This window comes from Capra hircus, assembly GCF_001704415.2.
Source record: "Capra hircus breed San Clemente chromosome X unlocalized genomic scaffold, ASM170441v1, whole genome shotgun sequence".
NCBI classification, from domain to species: domain Eukaryota; kingdom Metazoa; phylum Chordata; class Mammalia; order Artiodactyla; family Bovidae; genus Capra; species Capra hircus.
The window spans coordinates 16,725,977-16,751,145 of NW_017189516.1; the positions used below are offsets into that span (position 1 = coordinate 16,725,977).

At 38.4% G+C, this 25,169-nt stretch overlaps 1 protein-coding gene across 4 annotated transcripts; it reads right to left on the reverse strand.

Annotated features, from left to right (window-relative positions):
* Positions 1-1,652: 1,652 nt before the first annotated feature.
* Positions 1,653-24,921, reverse strand: ZNF182 (zinc finger protein 182). 4 transcript variants are annotated; one of them, XM_018043933.1, is made up of 6 exons: positions 24,807-24,921; positions 23,525-23,584; positions 8,936-9,068; positions 8,530-8,622; positions 6,779-6,859; positions 1,653-3,877 (listed from the first exon to the last, which is right to left on the reverse strand). In XM_018043933.1, the coding sequence occupies exons 2-6, from the start codon at positions 23,537-23,539 to the stop codon at positions 2,247-2,249; spliced, it is 1,953 nt and encodes a 650-aa protein (XP_017899422.1). In that variant the 5' UTR covers positions 23,540-23,584; positions 24,807-24,921; the 3' UTR covers positions 1,653-2,246. The 4 variants fall into 4 exon arrangements, with proteins under 4 accessions (XP_017899422.1, XP_017899421.1, XP_017899423.1 ...); XM_018043932.1 differs by lacking the exon at positions 6,779-6,859 and having other exon boundaries at positions 1,653-3,874; XM_018043934.1 differs by lacking the exon at positions 6,779-6,859.
* Between the last annotated feature and the right edge of the window lie 248 nt (positions 24,922-25,169).

Sequence of the window (25,169 nt, forward strand, 5' to 3'; positions counted from 1 at the left end):
ATTGGGAGTGCAGAGTCTTAGCCACTGAACCACCAGGGAAGTCCCACATCTATTTTCTAATTAATATCTCATTAATATTTCTTTCACTCAGAAGGTTTTAGTATCAAGGTTATATAAGTCCCATAAAGTGAATTAGAAATGCTCCCTCTTTTTCTACAATCTAGAATTGCTTTTATAAAATTGGAATTATTATTATAATTATTATACATTATTATTATTCCTCAGAGCATTTCACCACTGAAGCCATCTGAGACAGTGTTGGCAAGTTATATGTTTGCAAGTGATTTGTCCATTTTACCTAATTTTTCAACCCAATTGGCATAAAGTTTCTTTTTCAGACACTGAGCAAATTATCACATCAGTGGAAGGCCAAGGGCACACATCTAAACTTTGATACTTAACAAAGTCAGAGTATCCTCATTAAAAGGTGAAATATGGGTGTGTTGAAAGAATCCTCCTGCCAACACAAGAGACACAGGTTTGATCCCTGGGTCGGGAAGATCCCCTGGTGAAGGAAATGGCAACCCACTGCAGTTTTCTTGCCTGGAAAATCTCATAGACAGAGGAGCCTAGCAGGCTACAGTCAATGGGGTCACAAAGAGTCAGACATGACTGAAGTGACTTAGCACACACAGCTGTTTTCTTGGCAGAGAAACTTGGGTAAACTCCGAGAGATGGTGAGGGACAGGTAATCCTGGTGTGCTGCTGTCCATGGGGTCACAAAGAGTCGGACACAACGTACCAACTGAACAACAACAACAAGCTGTTTTCTACTTCTAGACCTCAGCAATGCTATTCCCTCTGAAGGGACGACACTCTTCCCTTCATCACCTGGTGGATTCCTTCTTGGTTTGTAGGGTAGAAGGAGGGTTGTTGTTAGTTTTGTTTNNCCTGGGAAGCCTAAGCTCCACCTTAAGCACATCTATATTTAAATGTTATGAAATCCTGTATCTGGAATCTGACTTCCTTTAAACAGTAACAGAATAAAACATGTTGTTAGAAGTTATTTTTTGAGAAGCTAGCACATCCACATAGTATAATTTTCAAAAGTTATCTCACTCCCAATTCTTTCCCTCATGCCACCCACTTCCCCATCCCTTTCCCAGAGGTAATCAGGGTTCCCAGCTTCTTGTGTATCTTTCCAGAGATAGTTTATGCATATACACTCAGTTATGTATTTACCATTTAGTCTCCTTTTTATATACAAATGGCAGCATAGTATTCTCACTATCCTGCACCTTGCTTTTCTCACCCAATAATGTATGTTGGATATCATCCCACATCACTACACAAATGGTGTCCAAGTTTTCATTATCTTTTTTTTTCTTTTGGTCTACCTGAAAGGTTGCTGTATGAACATTCCAGGATTTCATGAGCCATGTGGAAAGCTTCCAACTTTTTGTTTTCACAAGCAGTACATCACTGAATACCTCTATATGTCTGTCTTTTGGTACATGCATGAGTATATACAGTCCTAGAAGTGGAACTGCTGGCTCAAAAGCCATGTGTGTTTTTGGTTTTGACTCTTTGGAATCATTCCTCCTTGAGTAAGTTTTCCTGGACTTGCTGTTTGCTGGAAGTTCATGTAGGGGAAGAAATGGGGCCATGTTCTAGGCAGATCAGAGCTTTTACAACTGGAATTTTTTTTCCCATTTGGTAGTTCTTTCAGACTTCTCCAGAGTCAGTAAAGAGGGGCCAGCTGTTGGGTTCTTCACAAGAACACTCCCTTCTATTTCCCTAACCCCTACCAACTGCTCCTCTCACAAGTATAGACTACTTTCTGCAAATATGGCTTGTCTGAGTACTTCCTTGTTGAGGCCCCTGCCTGTCTCTCCTGAGACTTCCATATGGGTTGAGGAAACATCCCACCTGCCCATGCTCTGTTACCACTGTTATGTATCTATATGATCTTACACTTAGAGTACAGACTAAAACTTGGCTAAGAGTCCTTACCAGTGCTATCCCTTGACCACTCCTCTCTAGCCTTTGAAATCTCCTTGCACTGGTGCTTGATTTCCTCTGCCTCTGGCAGCCCTCTCATCTGTTTTCAGCTATTTCCTAATTTGTCAGATACAAAGTCCTTCCTTTTCTCCTTGTAGCTTCTGGGTGAAGACTGAGATGAAAAGAAAAAAAAAAAGGCTGACTTTACTCCTTATATTTAAACCAGCAGTCAGAATATACTTTTTAAATGTTTAATTAAACTGACAAAAATGTCCTTCAATGAACACAAATGCACCATCAACTCTCTAATGTGCAATGAGCTTGGACTTCCAAGAATGGCCTTTCCCATGGGCTTTCTTTCCTGTATGCGTTCTCTGATGTACAATAAGATTTGATTTTTGAGTAAAGGCTTTCCCACATTCTGTACACTTATAGGGTTTCTCTCCAGTATGAGTTCTCTGATGAACAGTGAATGTTGATTTTTCTCTGAAGGCTTTGCCACACTCAGTGCATGCATAGGGTTTCTCTCCTGTGTGTGTTCGCTGATGTATTATGAGCTGTGACTTCTGGCTGAAAGCTTTCCAACATACAGGACATTCATAGGGTTTCTCTCCTGTATGAATTCGCTGATGTATAATAAGCTTCGACTTTTCTCTGAAGGCTTTGCCACATTCATTGCATTTATAAGGTTTTTCTTCTGTATGTGTTCTTTGATGTATAATGAGATAAGATTTCTGGGAAAATGCTTTTTCACATTCATTGCATTCATAGGGCTTCTCTCCTGTATGACCTCTCTGGTGTAGCATGAGATAGGATTTCTGAGAGAATGCTTTCTCACATTCATTACATTCAAAGGGTTTCTCTCCTGAATGAGTTCTTTGATGAACACCAAGGTTTGACTTTTGGGTGAAGGTTTTCCCACACACATCACATTCATAGGGTTTCTCCCCTGTATGAGTTCGCTGATGTACAATGAGGGTTGACTTCTCGTTGAAAGACTTCCCACATTCCATACATTTATGAGGTTTCTCTCCCGTATGAGTTCGCTGGTGTATAATGAGAGTTGACTTATCACTGAAAGTTTTCTTACACTCATTACATTCATGGGGTTTCTTTCCTGTATGAGTACTATGATGTATAATTAGATCAAGTTTCTGTATGAAAGATTCCCCACATTTGGTGCATTCATAAGTTTTTTCTCCTGTGTGGGTTTTCTGATGGACAATGAGGTTTGACTTCTGAGTGAAGGCTTTTCCACATTCATTACATTCATAAGGTTTCTCTCCTGTATGAGTCCTGTAATGTATAATGACAGTAGATTTTTCTCTGAAAGCTTTTCCACATTCTGGACACTCAAAGGGTCGCTCTCCTGTATGAGTTCTCAGGTGTATAATGAGCTGAGATTTTTGGCTAAAAGCTTTTCCACATTCTGTACATCCAAAGGGTTTCTCTCCTGTATGAGTTCTCCAATGTACAATGAGGTGTGACTTCTTGCTGAAAGTTTTCCTACAGGCAGTACATTCAAAGGGTTTCTCTCCATTTTTAATTCTCTGATGTAGACTAAGACCCTTCTTTTGCCTGAGGGTCTTCCCACACTCTTTATATCCATAAGGTTTCACTCTGGGAGTTGTTTTCTCATACTCAGTATGGAAGAATAATTTTGCACATCCATTATCATATTTCTTTCCCACAGAACTTCTACTATATAAGTCTAAATTATCAACCATATTATATCCAAATGATTCATATTTATGGGGCCTTTGTATTGAAGCAAAAAGGTTTGTACTCAGATAAAGTATGTTTCCAAGTTCATTATAGTCAAGGCCTCTCTTACTGGTAATCGTTTTCTTGTCAGGGAATCCAACTTGCATCAGATATTTATCTTGGTCATCCTGATGCTGTCTCTCAATCTGTTCATCAACCTGGAAGGCTTCTTCTAGAAAGAAGTACAATAAACCACCTTTATACTTTGACATTATGGAATGGACTGTCTTTAGAAATGTTTTGCCATATGAAAGCTGATACTGATATGTCATTTTATCAGAGTTCCTGGAGAGAGAATCTTGACCATCAAATCCTGTTCTTTTACTTAACTCCCACTTGCTAGCCTTTTTGTTACCAAGAACAATCTTATCCTAACACTTCAGTCTTTTTTACTTCTATTTTTATATCACTCTGGGGACCTTATCACCCTTTATCTTCATTTATCATATGAACTCTTAACTATTCTTGATATACTGTTGCTGTTAAGTCGCTTCAGTTGTGTCCGACTCTGTGCGACCCCATAGACAGCAGCCCACCAGGCTGCCCCGTCCCTGGGATTCTCCAGGCAAGAACACGAGTGGGTTGCCATTTCTTTCTCCAATGCATGAAGGGAAAAGTGAAAGTGAAGCCACTCAGTCATATCCGACTCTTAGCGACCCCATGGACTGCAGCCTACCAGGCTCCTCTGTCCATGGGAGTTTCCAGGCAAGAGTACTGGAGTGGGTTGCCATTGCCTTCTCCTCCTGATATACTACTTGCACCTAGATAGAAATGCAACACTGTGACTCATGGACTCAAATCTTCCAACAATCCTGAAATCCACATTTTCAGTAAAATGTGAGAGAAAGATTCAGAATAATTAACCTTACAAAAACAAAGAAACCTAATGATCTTTGCTGAATTTGGATTTTTGCATTCATCCTAATGATCTTTGCATTCATCCAAGTTTGCATTCACAGTTCTTCAATACCAACTTCTACTTTTGCCTATACTATTTCCACTAAAAACTACATCTATTATTAATCCAAATCCTTCCTCATGTTTCATCACCCACATAGCCCAGTCCTTCATGTTTTGCTATATGCATAATCTAGATTAAACTTTCAAGAAGCAGTTTAGTCTTTTCAAAAAAAGCTTACTCTGATTTTATATAACTTTAACTTTCATTAACTTCTAAAGTAGTCAGTTATCTGTACCACTCATTTAGATAGTTGAAAGCACAAAGCCTTGCTTTTAATATATCAATTACAAGATGCATATTACTCCACATTTTAATACCCCTGAATCCAGATTCACCTTACAATCAATGACATGTCATTAATTGGTAGCAAATTTTCTTTCTCAGTGGTGTGTTTTAAAATCAATGGTATCTTGGTCAGTAAATACTTTTTGCACATATATTGAATTTTTATTTTTTGTAGTTTAATTTTATTTTCACCTTTTCCTAAAATTTTATGTGAAAAATTTCAAACATACAGAAGAGCTGAAAGAAGGGTACAGTAACTACTCATATTACCACTTAGATTTAACAGCAACATTTAAGAGTAATACTGGATTTTAAAATAGATCATGCAGCTGTGGCTTCTCTTCCTATGACTTCCTTTCTTTCTTTAGTAAAGCACTAGTTCTTAACTGGGTGGGAACATCATAAAGAAAAGTTTTTACAAAATACATTTGATGGGATCCAAGTTCCACCAAAGATCTGCTGAATCTGGACCTCCTTAGGTGTTAAGAAGCAACACAGCACATGTGGCTAGGGCTGTAAGTTCTCTAGCCCAGGATCAAACCCTGGATCAGACTTTTACATGTTCTGTGACCTTAGGCATATTAGCTAATCTACTTTTATCTTACTTTCACATCTGGAAAACAGGAATTGTAACAGTATCCACCAAAATGTATGTCTGTAGGATTAAATTAATTACAATAGGGCATGTATAGCACTTCAAATGTTTACTAGAACAACTACTACTATAATAATAGCTACTACTATTATGTTAAGAATTATTATACTATAAAAAGAAATAAGGACTGTCTCAGGATATTTAATATGTTCTTGAATTAAATGAAAAAAAGATGAATAAAAATATGCACAGTAGACTACCATTTTCTATGGAGGAAATAAGTATTAAGTATATATTTAAAACAATATAGGCTCATTCTGTAAAAAACAGTAGGATAAACTTTCAAATTTTAATAAATGGTTACCTATGGGGTAAGGAAAGAGTAGGATGGAGAGGGAAAGAGGTTGGACTTCTTTGAATATACATTGTTTTCTAGATTTGATTTTGGAATCAAGTAAATATTTTACAAATATTTTATATAATCATAAAGCAAAACTGAAAATAAAAGGATTACCTAATAGTAATAAGTATCAACTCATTCTGTATTTCCTAACAACCATGCTAAAAATTCTTGATTCTCAATGGCACCAACATGATGAGCTCAAGTGAATCAACCCACTGTACACATTCAGCAGTCTCAGAATAATACTAACAATACTACCATCAGATGTAAAATTAATAAATTAAAAAAATTTAAGCCCAGAATTTGATTTGGAAATATACATTTGAATATATGATGTATTTTCTCTTAAAAAATCTTTTACATAGTTCCTAGCTATGTCAATTTAATAAAAAGCCTAGAAAACAATTCCCTACTATCCAAACTGTGGTCACGAAATATTACCACTAAAAAGAACAAATCAAAGCTCCTTGGAGAAATGGCTGATTTCAGGGTAGGTACAGGAAATACATAATATGAGCCTGGAATATCTTGTAACAACAGAAAGCAAGAAAGCTACCAAAGACTCAGGACCCAACTTAAAGGGGAATCCACTGGCCAGAGATGGAGCAGTTTGATTTATAATAAGGATAAGGCAATGGATCAAAACATAAAAGTGTTTAAATCCGTAAGTCCATAAATGATACTCAAAAAAGACATATTAGGCACCTTTGAATGATGCAACAAAACCAACTCATTTTGAAAACTGGTAAATAAATGGAAAAATATATATAACTCATATATAATCAAATACAGTTGACCCCTGAACAACACAGGGGTTGGGGGCACTAACCCTCTGCACAGTTGAAAATCCAATTGTAACTTATTGGCCCTCCATACAGGCAGTTCCTTCTCCAAGTCTGTGGTCCCATATCTGTGGATTCAATCAACCATAGATTGTCTAGCACGGTACTATTAGCACTGAAAAAGGCATAAAAGTGGACCTGCGTGCTCTAAACCTATGTTGTTAAAGGGTCAACTGTAACAGATGGAGGGCAATCCCTCTTTATGGAAGTATTCCAGCTAATCAACAAAGAAGGGAAGTCCTTAAAAGTGCCAACTTACAAATGCAGAACGAATGATAGAAAATGCATAGTTTTTCCAACCATCTTAGTAACACAGTAAGCACACTACATATGAACCTTCAAGTTTTGAACTTTCAAAAGATGCAAATGTGCGTTCACATGTCCATTCACGTAAGTCAGAGTAGTACCATATAGCTGATTGTGTTAGTTGGGTACCAAGGCTAACTTTGTTGGACTTATGAACAAATTGGACTTACAAATGCACTCTCAGAAAGGAACCTGTTCATATGTAGGGGACTTACTGTAATTGATTCAGGCAAGAATCATCAGTGAACATTAAAACCACTGGGCAAAAAATTTTTGAGAAACAGGATGTTCAGAGTTTGGCAGTTCCACAAAATGTTAAACAGTTATCACACAGTCTAACAATTCCACTATGTATGTACTCACAAAAAATGAAAATGTACATTTCAAAACTTCTGCATGAATATTCATAACAGCATTATATTTAATACAGAAAAAGTGAAAATAACCTAAATGCCCATCAACAGATGAATGGATAAACAAAATGTGGAATATCCATATAATGAAATATCATTCCACCATAAAAAGGGATGACACATACTACAATATGAATGAACCTTGAAACATACAAATGAAAGAAACTGGACATAAAATTCCACATTTTGTATGGTTCTATTTATATGAAATGTCCAGAATAGGTAAAATTAGAGATAGAAACTGGATTAGTGCTTGCCAGGGGATGGGGGATGGAGACTGACTGATAAGGGACAGGAGTTTGAGTGGTGATAATAATGTTCTAGAAATAGATAGTGGAGTTAGATAGAATATTCTGTGAACATACTAAAAATCACTGAGTTTTTGAGTTTCACTTCAAAAGCATGAATTTTATTGTATGTGTATTATCTCTTAATAAAGATATTTTTTAAGAGAATCAAGATGCTTTAGGAGACCAAATCTGATAGGAATATCTAAACTGGATAGAATCAGGTAATCCAATCCAGAATTAGACCACTAGTGCCTAGCCTGTGACTAATGTGGGCCTGGCTTCTGATGAGCAGTGGGAAATGAGAACAACAGAAGAGGCAGGGCTTGGGGCCAGGGGGCTGGCACTTATAAGACACCTGTATTACAGGGAAATGGGACTGTGCAGAAACTTATGGGTGAGCACCAACTTAAGGAGAGTGGCCTGGTGGGTGTAGAACAGGGGAGAAGGTGTTAGTCTTAGGTGTTGATATCCCTGTCCTCCATAAACCATCCCTGAGATATTCCTGAAAGTCATTTCACAGACCCTCACCCCTGACTTCTGGAGAAGGCAATGGCACCCCACTCCAGTACTCTTGCCTGGAAAATCCCATGGACATTGGAGCCTGGTAGGCTGCAGTCCATGGGGTCACTAAGAGTCGGACACGACTGAAGCAACTTAGCAGCAGCAGCAGCACCCCTGACTGACAAGCTGGGATCTCCTGCCCCCATAGCCTGGGTCAATGCCACTTACCTGGAAAGCTCCAAATTGGAATTTTTCCTTCTGGCAGGCATTGCTCTTCCACCTCCAATTTGAGGATAAGATCTGGTTTGGTAACATGATACCCTGCTAATGAGAAATGAAAGCAATACCTCCTTGGTCTTCAAAGATTCTGAGAAAAAGAAAGGTGGAGTGTGGGGCAGTACAAGGGATGTATCACTTGACACAATGGTAGTCAAACCAATTCACCTGGGTTTTGAGTTCCCAAACACCTTGTCAGGAAAGCAAAGGAGGAAAAGGAACTCTGATCCTTGGAATTTAATGTCAAACTCTTCTATAGTTCAGAGGCCTAACAAGTTTCCAACTCGAGAAAGGAAAAGGCATTCTGTTGGACAGAGTAATCATAAATAGCAAAATTACCTGAGGAAGCCATTCTTACCTACAGAGACCAGGTTGCTGTAGGTCTCCAGCATCACGTCTCTGTACAGGGTTCTCTGTGGAGGGTTCAGGTACTGCCATTCCTCCTGGGTAAAATCCACAGCCACATCCTCAAATGTCATGAGTCCCTGTAACTGTATATTCTTTTATTTGAAAACGCTGACCACTGAATGATAAGAATGGGATAAATGTAAGGGAACTTCTGTTTGGGTTCCCAGTTCACGATGATGACAATACAGGATGTCTGTCAAGTTACTGACCTACTTGGTGGGGGGAAAAAAATCACAAGTCATGGTTGAGAAACTATCATACTAAATAATAGAATATTTAAGACAATGTTGTATTAGGATGGACAAGTAGTCCAATAGAACTAAAAAGATAATCCAAATGTGTAGGGACACCTGACTAATGATAAAGTTGAAACTGCAAAATAGTGAAGAGGATGATATTTTCAAATAAATATAGATGGGTTACTGGATATCTATGTGGACCAAAAAGATTATATTTAACCCCTAACTCTCACCATACACAAAAATCAGCTACAGGTAAATTGCAAATCTAACGTGAGAGGAAACACAATGAAGTATCTGGAGAATACTATAGGAAAATGTTTTTGTAAGGTTAGGGTAGGGAAAATCAAAAACAAAGACATGAAAAGCACTACTCATAAAGGAAAAGATATATGTTACAAGATTAAAAATACAGCAGTAAGAGAAGAGGAACTAAAAATAAAGAGCCTCTTGATGAGGGTGAAAGAGGAGAGTGAAAAACCTGGCTTAAAACTCAATGTTCAATAAATGAAGATTATGGCATCCAGTCCTATCACTTCATGGCAAATAGATGGGGAAAAAGTTGGAAACAGTAACAGATTTTATTTTCTTGGGCTCCAAAATCACTGCAGACCGTGACTGCAGCCACGAAACTAAAAGAAGCTTGCTCTTTGGAACAAAAGCTATGACAAACCTAGACAGTGTATTAAAAGCAGAGGCATCACTTTGCTAACAAAGATCCATATAGTTCAATCCCTTGTCCAGGAAGATTCCACATGCCAGAGGGCAAGTAAGCCTGTGCATCACAACTACAGAGCCCACCTGCTACAACTCCTGAAGCCTGCATACCTAGAGTCCATGCTCTGCAACAAGAGAAGCCACCACAATGAGAATCCCATGCACGGCAACTAGAGAAAGCCTGTGGGTAGCAACAAAGACCCAGCACAGCCACAAAGAAATAAAAATTTTACAATGCATACCAAAAATCTTAAAAAAAGAATATACAGTACTGTTAGAAAAAATACAGCAGTAAAAAGGTAAGTACAGATGGGGAGATTATCTTCAGCTTTCATAAGTGATAAAGGGTTCTTATCTGGAACATATAAAATAACCCCTACAAATCAAAAGAAACACAAGCAGCACAGAAAAATAGACAAGAGATGTGAATACTAAAATGAAAATCATATGAACATATGTTCTGTGAACAGAAAAAAATGTACTTAACCCCATTAGCACTTAGGTAAATGAAAATTTAAGCTCCATTGAGACACCACTTGGCACTCACCAGAAACATTATAATTACATGATTAAAATGCCATAAAACTGTGTGGACATGGGAACTCTCACACACTGTTAACAGGAATATAAAAACTGGTATAACTGCTTGGGAAAACAGTTGCATTGTTTACTAAAGTCAATGACTGCAAATACTATGATCCAGCAACACCTTAGAGAAAATCAGGCACATGCACTCTAGAAAACAAGCACAAGGATGTTCACAGGAGGACTATTTCTAATGCTAAGTTGTGGGGAAAACCCAAATGTCCCTCAGCAATACAATGGGCAAATTGTGGGACAATCTTTCAAAGGAATACTATGTGGTAACAAAAAGGAATGAACTACAACTGCATATCCAACACAGATGAATGCCACAGATGTACTAATGAGCAAAAGAATCCAAACACAGAAGAGCACATACTGCATGACTCTGTTTATATACAGGAAGAGAACAGGCAGGCCTAATCCATGCTGTTAGAAGTTAGGAAGTGGTTACCTTTGGGGCTGGTACTGATTGGAACAGCATGAAGGGGGATTTGGAGGTCCTGATTATGTCCTAATCTTGACCTTGTTTCCAGGAGTGGCTCCACAGGGTGTTCACTTTGTAATAATTCATCAAGCTGTACACTTATAAACCATACCTCAAGTATGTTATAATTGTATACCTAAAATTATTTTAGACAAATGCAAAGACACTTCAATGGAAAATGGGAGTTCCATTTCAACAAATGGTATTGGAACAACTGACTATCCATATGCAAAAAAAAAAAAAAGAACTTCAATCATACCTCCAACATATATAAAAATTAACTCAAAATGGATCACAAACCTAAATGTAAAATCTAAACCTACAAAATTTTTAGAATAAAATATAGGAGAAAATCTTTTTAACCTTAGATTTGCCAAGTATTTCTCTGATGTGACAGCAAAACTCAAGACACTGTTAAAAGAATAAAACCCATGGAATGGGAGAAAATATTTACAGATTGTACATCTGACAAAGAAGTTGTATTGAGAATACATAAGAACTAGAACTCTCAAAACTTAAAAAAAAGCCAAGAGACATACTTTATCAAAGTTAAATGGCAAATAAGCACATACCAAGATGCTCAACATCATTAGCCATGAGGAAACCAAATCAAAACCACAATGAGCTACCACTACATATGTATTAGAATGGGAAAAAACATGACAATGGCAAGTGCTGGTGATGATGTGGAATAAACAAAGTCTCATTTACCACAGATAGAAATGCAAAGTGGCACAGACACTTTGGAAAACAGTTTTCCAGTTTCTTATGAAGTTAAGCATATACTTCCATAGTATCTGCAATCCAACTCACAGGTATATTTACCCAAGTGAAATGAAAACTTATGTAAATCCCAAATCCTGTACATGAACATTTATAAAGCAGCTATATTTGTAATCACCAAAATATGTAAATAACTCAAATGTTATTCAACCTGTGAAGGAATAAACTGTAATACACATAATGTAATCCAACTCAACAATAAAAATGAAAGAACTAATGATACATGCAAAAACATGGGTGAACCTCAAATGTATTATGCTAAGTGAAAGTAGCCAGACTCAAAAAGCTACATACTATATAGTAGTAGTAAGTAGTGTTAGTCACTCAGTCATATCTGCCTCTTTGTGACCTCATGGACTGTAGCCTATGAGGTTCCTCTGTCCACGGGATTCTTCAGGCAAGAATACTGGAGTGGGTTGCCATTCCCTTCTCCATGGGATCTTCCTGACCTGGGGACTGAACCCAGGTCTCCTGCATTGCAGGCAGATTCTTCACCATCTGAGCATACTATATGATTTCATTTCTATAACATGGAAAAGGCAAAACTATAGAGACCAAAAATATATCAATGATTACTAGGGGCCAGGGTGTGGCAAGGAGTGAACTACAAAGGGGAAATATAGTTGACCCTTGAACAACACAGGTTTGAACTACATAGGTCCACTTATATGCAGATTTTTCCAATTAAATATATTGGCAAATTTTTGGAGATTTGCAACAATTTGAAAAACTCACAGATAAACTGTGTGCCCGAGAAATATAGAAAATATTAAGAAAAAGTCTTGAAAAAATAGTATATATGTAGATACTGTTCTATCCTTACATAGACATAAGGTGATTTTTTTTTTTTGCCACACTATGTGGCTTGCAGGATCTTAGTTCCAGGCCATGGAGTTGAACTCTGGGCCCTCAGCAGTGAAAACTCAGAGCCTTAACCAGAAAGACTGATGTGAGGTGCTCTTCTCTGTTTCGCCTAACTCAGAACTCAGGCCGAAAAGCAGTAGGCATTGCTCTAAAAGACTGCAAGGCAAACTAACATCCCACAGATGCCTGGGGCCAAAGATTACAGTCCAGACAGACAACAGACTGCCTAAGGCCTGAGATTCTGTGGGAAGTTGGGATATTCAAAAATACCCACATACAGGGAAAGGTAGAAAGCCACATACATGCCCAGGATAGGACTTTGGCTCAAAAAAAAAAAAAAGACGTGAGAAGACTAACTGCTCTAATTCTTCATGAGCATAGAAAAATGAAAAGCTTCCAAATTCTTACAGGAATTGAATGTAAAATTGACACATAAACTTATTTAAGATTGTACAAAATAGGAAAATGCAGACTAATCTCACTTATGAACAACAGTGCAAAAATCCTAAATAAAATACAGTTGATCCTTGAACAACTGAGGGTTAATCCCCGTATAACTTATATTGGCCCTCCATATCAGAGGTTCTTCCACATCTATGGATTCAACCAAGTCCACAGGACTGTGTAGTACTGTAGTACTCACTATTGAAAAAATCCACATGCAAATGGACCCAAACAGTTCAAACTCACCTTGTTCAAAAGTCAGCTGCATAAGCAAACAATAGACCCACATTAAGACAATAATACATCATGACCAAGTAAGATTTATTCCAGCCATACGATGATAGTTCAATATTAGAATATTCATTAACATAAATCACCATTAAACAGACCTAAAGAAAAAACTTATATGAATATAACTAATATAAGAAATGCTAATACAAAAATATTGAAACAGAATTCAATACCCAATCCTGATCAACGAAAACTACAGATTAGAATAAATGATAATTTCCTTAAAATAACCAAAGATAGATAAATACTGGTAAATAAGATAGGAAGGAGGGAAGGAATGAAGGAAAGATTAGAATTGAAGGTAGGAATGGAAGGAAGAAGGAAAAGAAGGAAGGAAAGGCAAACTGGAATGGAAGAAAAGAAAGGATGGACAGAGGGATGGACTGGACTGGAAGGAAGGACAGAATGTATGTTTTGCATAGGGGCCTTGGATCACCATGGATAATGTAATGATGTGATTTAGGGTTGGGGCTGGCTATACCAGAAAGATCAACCACATGATTTACGGTAGGGGCTTTGGGTCACTCCCAGAGGGGCTGGACAGAGAGAGCAACCACATAGACAATCACGCCTATAAAAGTGGAAGTGAAAGTGAAGTCGCTCAGTCGTGTCCGACTCTTTGTGACCCCATGGACAGTAGCCTGCACCAGGCTCTTCTGTCCATGGGAATTTCTAGGCAAGAGTACTGGAGTGGGTTGCCATTTCCTTCTCCAAGGAATCTTCCTGACCCAGGGATCGAACCCAGGTCTCCTGCATTGTAGACAGACGCTTTACCGTCTGAGCCACCAGCGAAGTCTATAAAATGAAGCCCTAATTAAAAACTCTGAATACTGAAGCTCACCAGAGTATCTCTGGTTGACAGAATTCCATGTGTACTACCAGACATCAATACCAATTACACAAAGTCATGCATCTTGACCTCATGGGGAGAGAAAAATGGAAGCTCCATGTTTGGTACTTTCTGGGGATCTGCCCTATATACTTCTCTCTTTGGTAGGTTCCAATCTGTGTCCTCTCCCTGTAACAAGCCATAGCCATGAGTATTACTGCTTTCAGTGAGTTCTCTGACTTCCTCCAATGAACTGTCAAACCTAAAAGTGACCTTGGGGACCCCCAAACTTGCAAGTGGTGTTCAGAAGTCAGGGTGGTCTCTTATCAGGACAGTTTTCTCTAACTTCAGAGTTGTCAAACTCTTCATAGATAGAATGACACAAAGTCACAAAGATGCAGTTATCCCTAAGTTAATTTATAAATGTAATGTGATCCCAATTTAAAACACAAGGTTCTTAATGGTACTAAACAAGGTAGTACTAAAGATCATATCAAAAAATAAATATGCAAGAATAGCTAGAAAATTTCTGGAAAAGAAAAACTGTCTAGGGAGGAAGCAGCCCTACCAGATACCAAAACATATTTTGATACAGGCATTCTATCAAAGCACAGGGTTCAGAAGACCCACTTTTTAATAAATGGTGCTGAGTTAACTCAAAAGCCATTTTGGAAAGACTAGATTGGATCCACATCTCATTGCATAAGGTATAAACACCAAATGGATCAGAGGCCTAAATGTAAAAAAAAAAAAAAAGAAGCTAAACAAAGTACTAGAAGAAAGCATGGGTGAATGTCCATATAACCTGGATGTTGTTGTTGTTGTTTACTCACTCAGTGGTGTCTGACTCTGCAACCCCATGGACTGTAGCCCGCCAGGCTCCTCTGTCCATGGGGATTTCCAGGCAAGGATACTGAAGTGGGTTGCCATTTCCTTCTCCAGGGGATCAAACCCACATCTCCTGCAAGTCTCCTGCACTGCAGGAGGATTCTTTACTGCTGAGCCACCAGAGGCAGGGAAAGACTTTCTAAATATGAATAAAAATCCAGATATAATAAAAGATTAATAAACATAACCACAAAATACAATATAAAAACACTTTGGTAAGTCCAAGGACAAAGCAGGGGTGAAATATGTTGCAACATATATCACAAATAAAGACTGGTATAACATATATCACAGATAAAGATTAATATCCTTAACATATAAAGAACTCTTGAAAATCAAGGGGGAAAAAAGGACAAATACCTGACAGAAAATCAGGCAAAAAATGTAAGACAATTAACAAGGGAAATAAAAATATCTCTTAAATATATGAAATTATATTCAACTTTACTCATAATAACAGAAATGGCAATTAAAACTAAATAGAGATACCATTTCTTATCTAGCAGATTAGAAAAAGTTTAAAAGCCAGACAACATACTCTATTGGTATAGTCACAGAGAAACAAGGCACTATCATACATTGTTGGTAGGAATATAAAACAGTATAACTCATATAGAAGGGAATTTAGCAATATGTAATCAACTGTATTTACCCTTTGATCAGCAATGCCATCTGTAGAAATTTATATAGAAGATATACCTGAACGAAAAGGAAATAATTTATGCACAATACATTTCATTTCAGCATTATTCTTTTTAAAATTGTATTTATTTATTTGGCTGTGCCAGGTCTTAGCCACTGGATCACTGGGGAAGTCCCCAGCATTATTCTTAATTGCAAAATACTGGAAACAACCAAAAGTCACACATACATAGGAGAATGACTGAACAAACTGGTGCATCCACCAATGGAATACTATGCAGCCGAAGAAATGAATGAAACAGAAATATAGCAATCCTAAAGTTCATATAAAAGTCACAAAAGACCTGAATAGATAAAGCAATCTTGAGAAAGAACAACAAAGCTGCAGGAACCACACTCCATCATTACAAATAAACTGTATTCAAAGCTATAGTAATCAAAATAGCTTGAGTTGATTGAATCAAAATAGTAATCAGAATACTTGCATAAAAACAGACACACAGATCAATGGAACAGAAGGCCCAGAAATAAACCCATGCATATATGGTCAATTAACTTATGACAAAGGAGCCAAGAATATACAATGTGGAAAAGATAGCCTCTTCAATAAATTTAAAATAAATTCTGTTGGGAAAATTGGACAGCTACATGCAAAAGAATGAAACTGGAACACTATCTTATACTACATGCAAAAATTAACTCAAAATGGCTTAAAGACTTGAATATGGGACCCAAAACCATAAAATTCCTAGAATAAAACATAGGTGGTAAGCTCCTTGACATCAGTTTCAGCAACGATTTTTTTGGTTAATAAAAAAATCATTGGTTTAATGATTAACACCAAAAAGCAAAGGCAGTAAAAGCAAAATTCAACAAACAGGACTACATAAAAATAAAGCGCTTCCATACAGCAAAGGAATCCATCAAGAACATGAAAAAACCACCTACCAAACAGGAAAAAACATCTGCAAATCATATAAATTATAAGGGGTTAATATCAAAAATATATAAAGAACTCACAACTCAGTATCAAAAATAAACCCAGTATAAAAAAAAAACAATTAAAAGATAAGCAGGGACTTTTCCCTGGTGGGCCAGTGGTTAAGTCTGCCTGCCAATGCAGGGAACATGTGTTTAATTCTGGTCTGGGAAGATTCCACATGCTGTGGAGCAACTAAGCCCATGCACCACAATTACTGAGCCCTTGCTCTAAAGCCCCTGCTCTACAACAAGAAAAGGCACTGAAATGAGAAGCCCATGCATCACAACTAGAGAGTGGCCCTCATTTGCCAAAACTGGAGAAAGCCCGGGTGCAGCAATGAAGACCCAGTCATAAATATTTTTTTAAATCAAAAAAAAAAAAAAGCAGAGGATCTGAAGAGACATTTTTCCAAAGAATACACTCAGATGGCCAACAGGCACATGAAAAAATGCTCAACATCACTAATCATTAGAGAAATGCAAATCAAAACCACAATAAGCTATCACTTCACACCTGTCAGAATAGCTATTATCTAAAAGATAAGCAATAGCAAGTGTTGGCAAGGATGTGGAGAAAAGGGAATCCTTATGCAGTGTTAGTGAGAATGTAAATTGGTGCAGCCATTATGTAAAATAGTATGGGGATCCCTCAAAAAATTAAAAATAGAATTATCATATGATCCATCCATTCCTTTCCTGGCTATTTACTCAAAGGAAACAAAAACACTGACTGGAGAAGATGTATGTACCTCAGTGTTCACAGTAGCATTATTTACAATAACCAAGACATGGACTTTACCTGAGTGTCCACTGAAGGATGAACGGATACAGAAAAATGTGATAGACACACATACACAAATGGAATATTATTCAGCCATAAAAAAGAAGGAGCTCTTGCCATTTGTGACAACATGGATGGATCTTTAGGGCATTATACTAAGTGAAATAAGTCAGAGAAAGTTAATACCATATGATCTCACTTGTATGTGGAATCCAACCAACAAAAGAACCCTTATAGACACAAAAAACAGATTGGTAGTTGCAAGACGCAGGTGGTGATGGGTGGGGATAGACAAAATTGGTAAAGGTGGTCAAAAGGTACAAACTTCCAGTTATAAAATATCTGTAAGTAAGTCCTGGGGATGTAATGCACAACATGATGACTACAGTTAATAATACTGTATTGTATATTTAAAAGTTGCTAACAGAAGAAATCTTGAAAGTTTTCATCATAAGAAAAAAATGAGTAACCATGGTGATGACTGTTAACTAGACTTACTGTGGTGATCATTTTGGAATATACACAAGTACTGAATCATTATGTTGTACATCTGAAACTAATGTATATGTCAATCATATCTCAATTAAAATGAATGAGGACAATATTTGTAAACATACATGCAGCAACTTTCAGGATATATTATTAAGGGAAAAAAGCAAAGTGCAAAAGAGTCTATAAATAAAGTATGCTACCTTTTTGAGTAATATGAAAGGGGAAATCATCACATGAGTACATCATGCAAAATGCCAGGTTGGATGAAGCACAAGCTGGAATCAAGATTGCTGAGAGAAATATCAATAACCTCAGATATGCAGATGACACCACCCTTACAGCAGAAAGTGAAGAACTCAAGAACCTCTTGATGAAAGTGAAAGAGGAGAGTGAAAAAGTTGGCTTACAACTCAACATTCAGAAAACTAAGATCATGGCATCTGGTCCAATCACTTCATGGCAAATAGATGGGGAAACAATGGAAACAGTGATATACTTTATTTGGGGGGGGGCCTCCAAAATCACAGCAGATGGTGACTGCAGCCATGAAATTAAAAGATACTTGCTCCTTGGAAGAAAAGCTATGATCAACCTAGACAGCATATTAAAAAGCAGAGACATTACTTTGCCAACAAAGCTACATCTAGTCAAGGCTATGGTTTTTCCAGTAGTCATGTATGGATGTGAGAGTTGGACTATAAAGAAAGCTGAGCGCCTAAGAATTGAGGCTTTTTTGAACTGTGGTGTTGGAGAAGACTCTTGAGAGTCCCTTGGACTGCAAGGAGATCCAACCAGTCCATCCTAAAGGAAATCAATCCTGAATGTTCCCTGGAAGGACTGATACTGAAGCTGAAACTCCAATTCTTTGGCCACCTGATGCAAAGAACTGACTCACTAAAAAACCCTGATGCTGGGAAAGAATGAAGGCGGGAGGAGAAGGGGACGACAGAGAATGAGATGGTTGGATGGCATCACTGACTCGATGGACATAAGTTTGAGTAAGCTCCAGGAGTTGGTGATAGACAGGGAAGCCTGACATGCTACAGTCCATGGAGTCACAAACAGTCAGACCCAACTGAAGGACTGAACTGAACTGAAAGGGGAAATTTTTAAAATATACCTTTATCTGCTTCTTTTAAAAAGAAATGTTATAAGCATAAATCAGAAACTAACAAGACTGGTTATCTCCAAGGTAGAATGAGAATTAGGTATTAGGCACAGGAAGAGGTGACAATTCTGTGTATATATTTCTGTCTTCAAATCATATTAACATTTTATATATAGTATAAAGGATAAAGTTAAATCAACAAAGATGGAAAGAAATAAAATCAAAATGGAATACAAACAGAAAAAAGGAACCTAACTGTATACCAAATAAATAACATAACCACACTATATAGGAAAAAATCAAAAGGAAAAATTAATTCATGTAACTTCTAAACAGAGTACTTTGATTACATATCCTCAGTATAAAAGGCATGCAAACAATTCGTGTACTGTACTCAATAGGTTGATTTTTCACAGGTGTGTAGGAATTCTGAGCCTACCTTCTGTATATTGTAAGACTAAGAAAATGAATCAATATATTGATGTTAGGAGCCAGTGCTCTCACTGTTGGTGAAGGGAGATGCAAATATGGAGTAAGAGAGGTTAGGAAGATTCCTGGGATATTGCATAAATTCAAGCTGTGCATGTATGTATGTGTGTGTATACACAGACATACAGAGACACAGTTCACTGAAAAGACCTAGAAGTAATGATGCCCCAACAGCAATGAGCACAACTACCATCCAGATTTTGATTTCTATATATAATTATTTACTAACAGGAACCAGTGCTGCTTGGAGAAATGGCTGATTCTAGGCCTGGGGTAGGAAAAGTAAAAGATGGAAGCTGGAACATTTTATTATGTCGGCACTAAGGTAGTGCTCAGAAAAGTATCAGAATGTGACAAAAGGACACAAAAGCCAGCTAGGGGACCCCCCTGGATAACTCAGGGGCAAGTGAGCAGCAAAATAAATAATGACAATTATAACAGATTATAATCTACCGAAAAGTTAAAATCCATAAAAATTAAAATCCTGTATTAATGATATAAATAAAGAAGAGGGAGCCCCATCTCCTAACACCATCACTGACCTTGGGCATTAGGATTCCAACATGTGAAGTTTGGGGTCACACAAACATCCAGACCATAGCAAAGGTCAACAAACAAAAATCAATCATATTTCTATATACTAGCAATGAATACTTGAAACTGAACTTTTAAAAACAAAACCATTTACAGAGGCTTAAAAAATGAAGCATGCCATATTGTTGTGGAATGAACTGTGCCCCCCCTAAAATTCTTAAGCTGAATGCCCAAACCCCCAGTGTGACTGTATTTGGAGACAGGGTCTTTAAGAAGGTAATTAAGGTTAAATGAGGTCATAAGAGTAGGATCTGATCCAACAGGATTGGTGTCCTAAAAATAGGAAGAAACACCAGAGCTTCCTCTCACTCTGCAGATGCACAAAGGAAAGACTATGTGAGGACAGTGAGAAGGCAGCTGGCTATAAGCCAGGAAGAATGTCCTCACCAAAACCAACTCTGATCTGGGACTTCTAGCCTCCAGAACTGTGAAAAAATAAATTTCTGTTGTTTAAGCCACCAAGTCTGTGGCATTCTATGACAGCCTGAGCAGACTGATACACATACACAGAATCTGTATGTTGAAAATTATAAAATGTTGATGGAGTCAGTAAATGAAGATCTAAATAAATAAATGGATAGGTAAATAAATACTGTGTTCATGGACTGGAAGACACAACATGATAAAGACGTCAAGTCTCCCCAAACTGATCTACAGGTTTAACTCAATTCCTATAAGAATCCCAGCAAGATCATTTTTAGACATGTAAACAAGATTATTCTAAAATGTACATATAAAGACAAAGGCACAAGAATAGCCAAAAAATGTTGAAAAGGTAGAATAAAGCTGGAGAAATCATACTACTTGATTTCAAGACCTATCATAAAGCTGCAGTAATGAAGACAGTGTGGTACTGGCGGAGGATTAGACACACAGATCAATAGAACAGAAGACAGTCCAGAGATGGATCCCACAAATATGGCCAACTGATTTTTGACAAAACCATAAAATCAATTCAATGGAGAAAAGATGGTCCTTTCAACAAACAGGGGTTAGAACAAATAGAAATCCATTTGCAAAATTATGAACCATGACCTAATCCTTACACCTTACATAAAAATTAACACAAAATGGATCTTGAGTCTAAATCTTGAGTAAACCTAAAATTATAAACATTACAGGAGAAAATCTTCATGACCTAATGTGATATTGTGACTCATAATAAGAAATTAATTTTTGGTCTTAGCTCCCAAATTCTGGCAGAAAGAGCTCCTGAAACCCTTGGAGTATCTCAAGCAAGGAAAGCAATAAAAGTGTCTTTTGATATATTAATGAGATGACTTTAGGACCCCACCTAAGGAGGGGGAGCTGGTGGCCAGCCACGTGATTAAAGGACTGGAAGTTTTACTCCCACCCCCTAACCTTGGGGATGGGGAGAGGGACTGGAGTTTAAATCAAAAGTTAATTGCTAAATAAATAACAACAACAAAGCCAATAGCCAATGAGTTAACCAATCATGCCTATGTAAAGAGTTCAGTTCAGTTGCTCAGTTGTATCCAACTCTTTGTGACTCCATGGACTGCAGCACGCCAGGCTTCCCTGTCTGCATAAAAATCCAAAAGGACTGGATTCAGAGAGCTTCTGAATTGTAAACACATGGAGGTGCTAGGAGAGTGGCACACCTGGACCTGGAGGTGTGGAAGCTCTTCCCCATATACTTTGCCTTTACATATCTCTTCCATCTGCATGTTCATCTGTATACTTTAATATATCCTTTAATAAACTGGGAAACATGTTTCCCTGAGTTCTGTGAGCCACTGTAGCATATGAATCTAACTCGAAGAGGGGGTCACTGGAAGTTCTGATCAATAGCTGGTTGCACAGAAGCACAGGTGATAAGCACTGGGCTTTTGACCAGCATCTTAAGTTGGGAGGTGGGGCAGTCTTGTGGAACTGAGCCCTTAACCTATAGGATCTGACACTATCTCCAGGTGGACAGTGTCAGTGTTAAGTTGTAGAACACCCAGCTGGTGTCACAGAGGTTTGCTTGTTGTGGGGGGAAACTGCCACACATTTGGTGACCAGAAGTATCAGAAGTGTTATTTGTGAGAGTAAAGGAAAACTTATGGGAGTGACACAGTAGGAAAGAACTGGGCTTTTCTCTACACAGGAGATACAAGACTAGAGTTTTTCCATCTTAACTGAGGCAAAGAGTTCTTAGACCTGACACTGTTAGGGGAAGCACACTGACTGAAACCGCCCACCTTGGCCAGGCACCATAGCAACCATTTGCATGAGCTGTTTTACAACAGGAGGTCCTGCTAAGGAACACGGAACTAATAAGCTACCACCAACGGGAAGAGTTCGGGAAAGGTCAAAAGGAGACACCACATGTCCAACCACCTCCCAGAATCCTTCTCTCTGGCACACATCTTGGCTGAACAAGGCGTGCATCACCAGAAAGGACTCTGAGTCAGAATGATTGGCTAAAGACAACCCGGAAACCATAAAATCCCATCACCATAAAACCCGAGACTGCAAGCCATGTGGCAGAGCTGTTCTCCTGGGTTCCCTTACCCTACTGCTCTCCACCCGGGTGCCCTTTCCCAGTAAAATCTCTTGCTGTGTCAGCACATGTATCTCCTTGGACAATTCATTTCCGAGTTTTAGACAAGAGCCCAGTTTCGGGCCCTGGAAGGGGTCCCCCTTCCTGCAACAACACCAAAAGCACAACCCATAAAGGAAATAGTTTATAAAATGGACATTTTCAAAATTAAAAATTCTTGCTCTGTGAACAACATGATTAAAAGACAAGCCACACACTTGGAGAAAATATTTACAAATCTGACAAAGGACTTGTACACAGAATATAAAAAGAACTCTCAAAACTCAATCGTGAGAAAAACAATCCAATTTAAAAATGGGCAGAAGACTTGATCAGACACTTCACCAAAGAGGATATGCAAAAAGTAAATAAGCCTATATAAAGATATTCAATATCACTGGCCATTAGAGAAATGCAGATTATTCTGTGATTGAAGACAACTCCACCACCCAAAGGAAGATTCAGCAAATAAATGACTTGAAAGGCAATTGCAGGAAACTTTTACTTCCCTTAGGACTTGATGTGTTCTCTTGGAAGAGTAAATGGAGCCAGATTTCCTCTGGCTGCCAGAGGCTCAAAGAGAAATTTGCAACTCAACTAATATTGTAATGTGTAACTGTCTGTTACACCCTAAGTCATGTGTCTACATTTTAATTTGGCCTTTGCTGTCTCTCATTTTCCCTGATATTAACACTTATTTATAAATAATCTATTTTATGTTTGAGATTCCAACATTGCTGAACACATCCATAGTAAAATAAAAGGAAGAGACAACATCCTTACCTGGGGTTCGGCCATTCCCTCCTCTTCTTGGGAAAAAATAAGAGATGTGTGAAGACTGAGCTAGAAGAGTGGAGAAGTGTAGAGCATATGAGAGACCCCATCAGGCTTCCAGTGCCCAGAAATATCTGCCTAGAAATCCCCTCACACCAGCTGGGCACATGGCTGCTCTGTGGAAGTTTGGGAAACCATTTGGTTTTAACAACCACTTGTGTATTCTTGAGTCTTTTTTTCATGCAAAAACAAAAGTTTTCTTCTGTATATATACTTGTGTACTGACTCAGAAATTGTATTTCTAGGTATTTTCCTTAATGAAATAAATAATGGATCACAATTTCTCCTTAAGTAGTTTCATCTCAGCATTGACTTTTAACAATGCCAAACTTATGATCCATAATAAGGGATTAAATTCTATGTAGCTATTAAAATAATCTTGTATGGAACTGTACACTTATTATGTTTATTTTTCTGTACGTTTCTAAATTACAAGTATTTTAAATGTTACACGATAAATTTTTAAGCTGAATCATAGTAACTTCAAAATGAAAAAAAGCTAAGTTATGAAACTGCAGGAACCCATGCGTTAAATGTTTAAAGATGCATACACCTTATACACACTAAAAAATGTCTAAGAATTACAATATAAATATAGGGGCATAAAATTAGTTCCTTTTTATTCTCCTCTCATTGCTAATCAATCTACAATGCAAATGTTACCTACTTTTAAATCCCAAAAAGAAATTTAACTTTAAAATTATTATTCCCATGCGTTTTAAGCCAGATCCCCCCCAGAATCCACACCACCAGTCCCTGCCCAACCTTCCCAAGCCCCAAACTCTGGGCGAGGCCCTTTATTGGGTGTGTACTCTCTGGTGCCTCTTCTTCCTTCTCCTCACCTCACTGGGGCCCTAGCCCAGGAGTCAGAAGGAAGCCCTCGGGTGCAAATTCACTTCAACTGGAGCATTCAAAACAGGCCCCTACCTAGGGGGCTCGGAAAAGGGAATATGGGCAGGAGAGATGGGGGCGCCTATGCAGAAGCTTGAGGATGCGTATAAACCCTTAGCGCAGGTCACTGTACTAGAAAATGTGTAAAAGTCAACATTTAGTAAGCCCCATTCAACCCTGACTAGCCCCATAACTTTGTCTACAACTGAGCCCACAAACCCTCATTCACTGACCTCTTGGTCCACCATCACTCACCCCACAACCTCCCACGTCAATGACCCCCCCAAACCCGCTTCATTCGTTCTCCAGAACTCCCCATCACTCAGCCCATCATCCCTACCACTCGCTCCCTCAACCTCTTTCTCGACAACAGATTTTCTGCTCGGTGCAAAGGAGACAGTTACGAGAACTAGCGCCGGAGAAGCACTTCCGCTTTGGGACCAACTCAGGCTCCGCAGCCCAAAGGGCTGCAGCAGCCGGGTGTGCGCACGCTCAGTGGGGCCTTTGAGCCCACGTCCGCCAATAGTCAACATGGGGCCCCCTCCCGCCGGCCGGACGCGAACGCAATGGGGCGCAGCGCAGGCGCAGAAGAAAATGGCCGCTCCGGTGACGTCACTGCTCTGACGGGGGGATGGCCGCGCCTACCGCTTCTCCCTTCTAGGGATGCAGTTGTAGAACAGGTGTTTATGATCTACAGAGGCCG

Excerpts from the sequence above, each read along its gene's own strand:
- ZNF182 (XM_018043933.1), bottom strand. Across the intron at positions 8,623-8,935 it reads CAGCAACCTGGTCTCTGTAG|GGTATCATGTTACCAAACCA; the intron begins GTAAGAATGGCT and ends TCTCATTAGCAG. Across the intron at positions 6,860-8,529 it reads TCCAATTTGGAGCTTTCCAG|ATATGGGACCACAGACTTGG; the intron begins GTAAGTGGCATT and ends TTGAATCCACAG.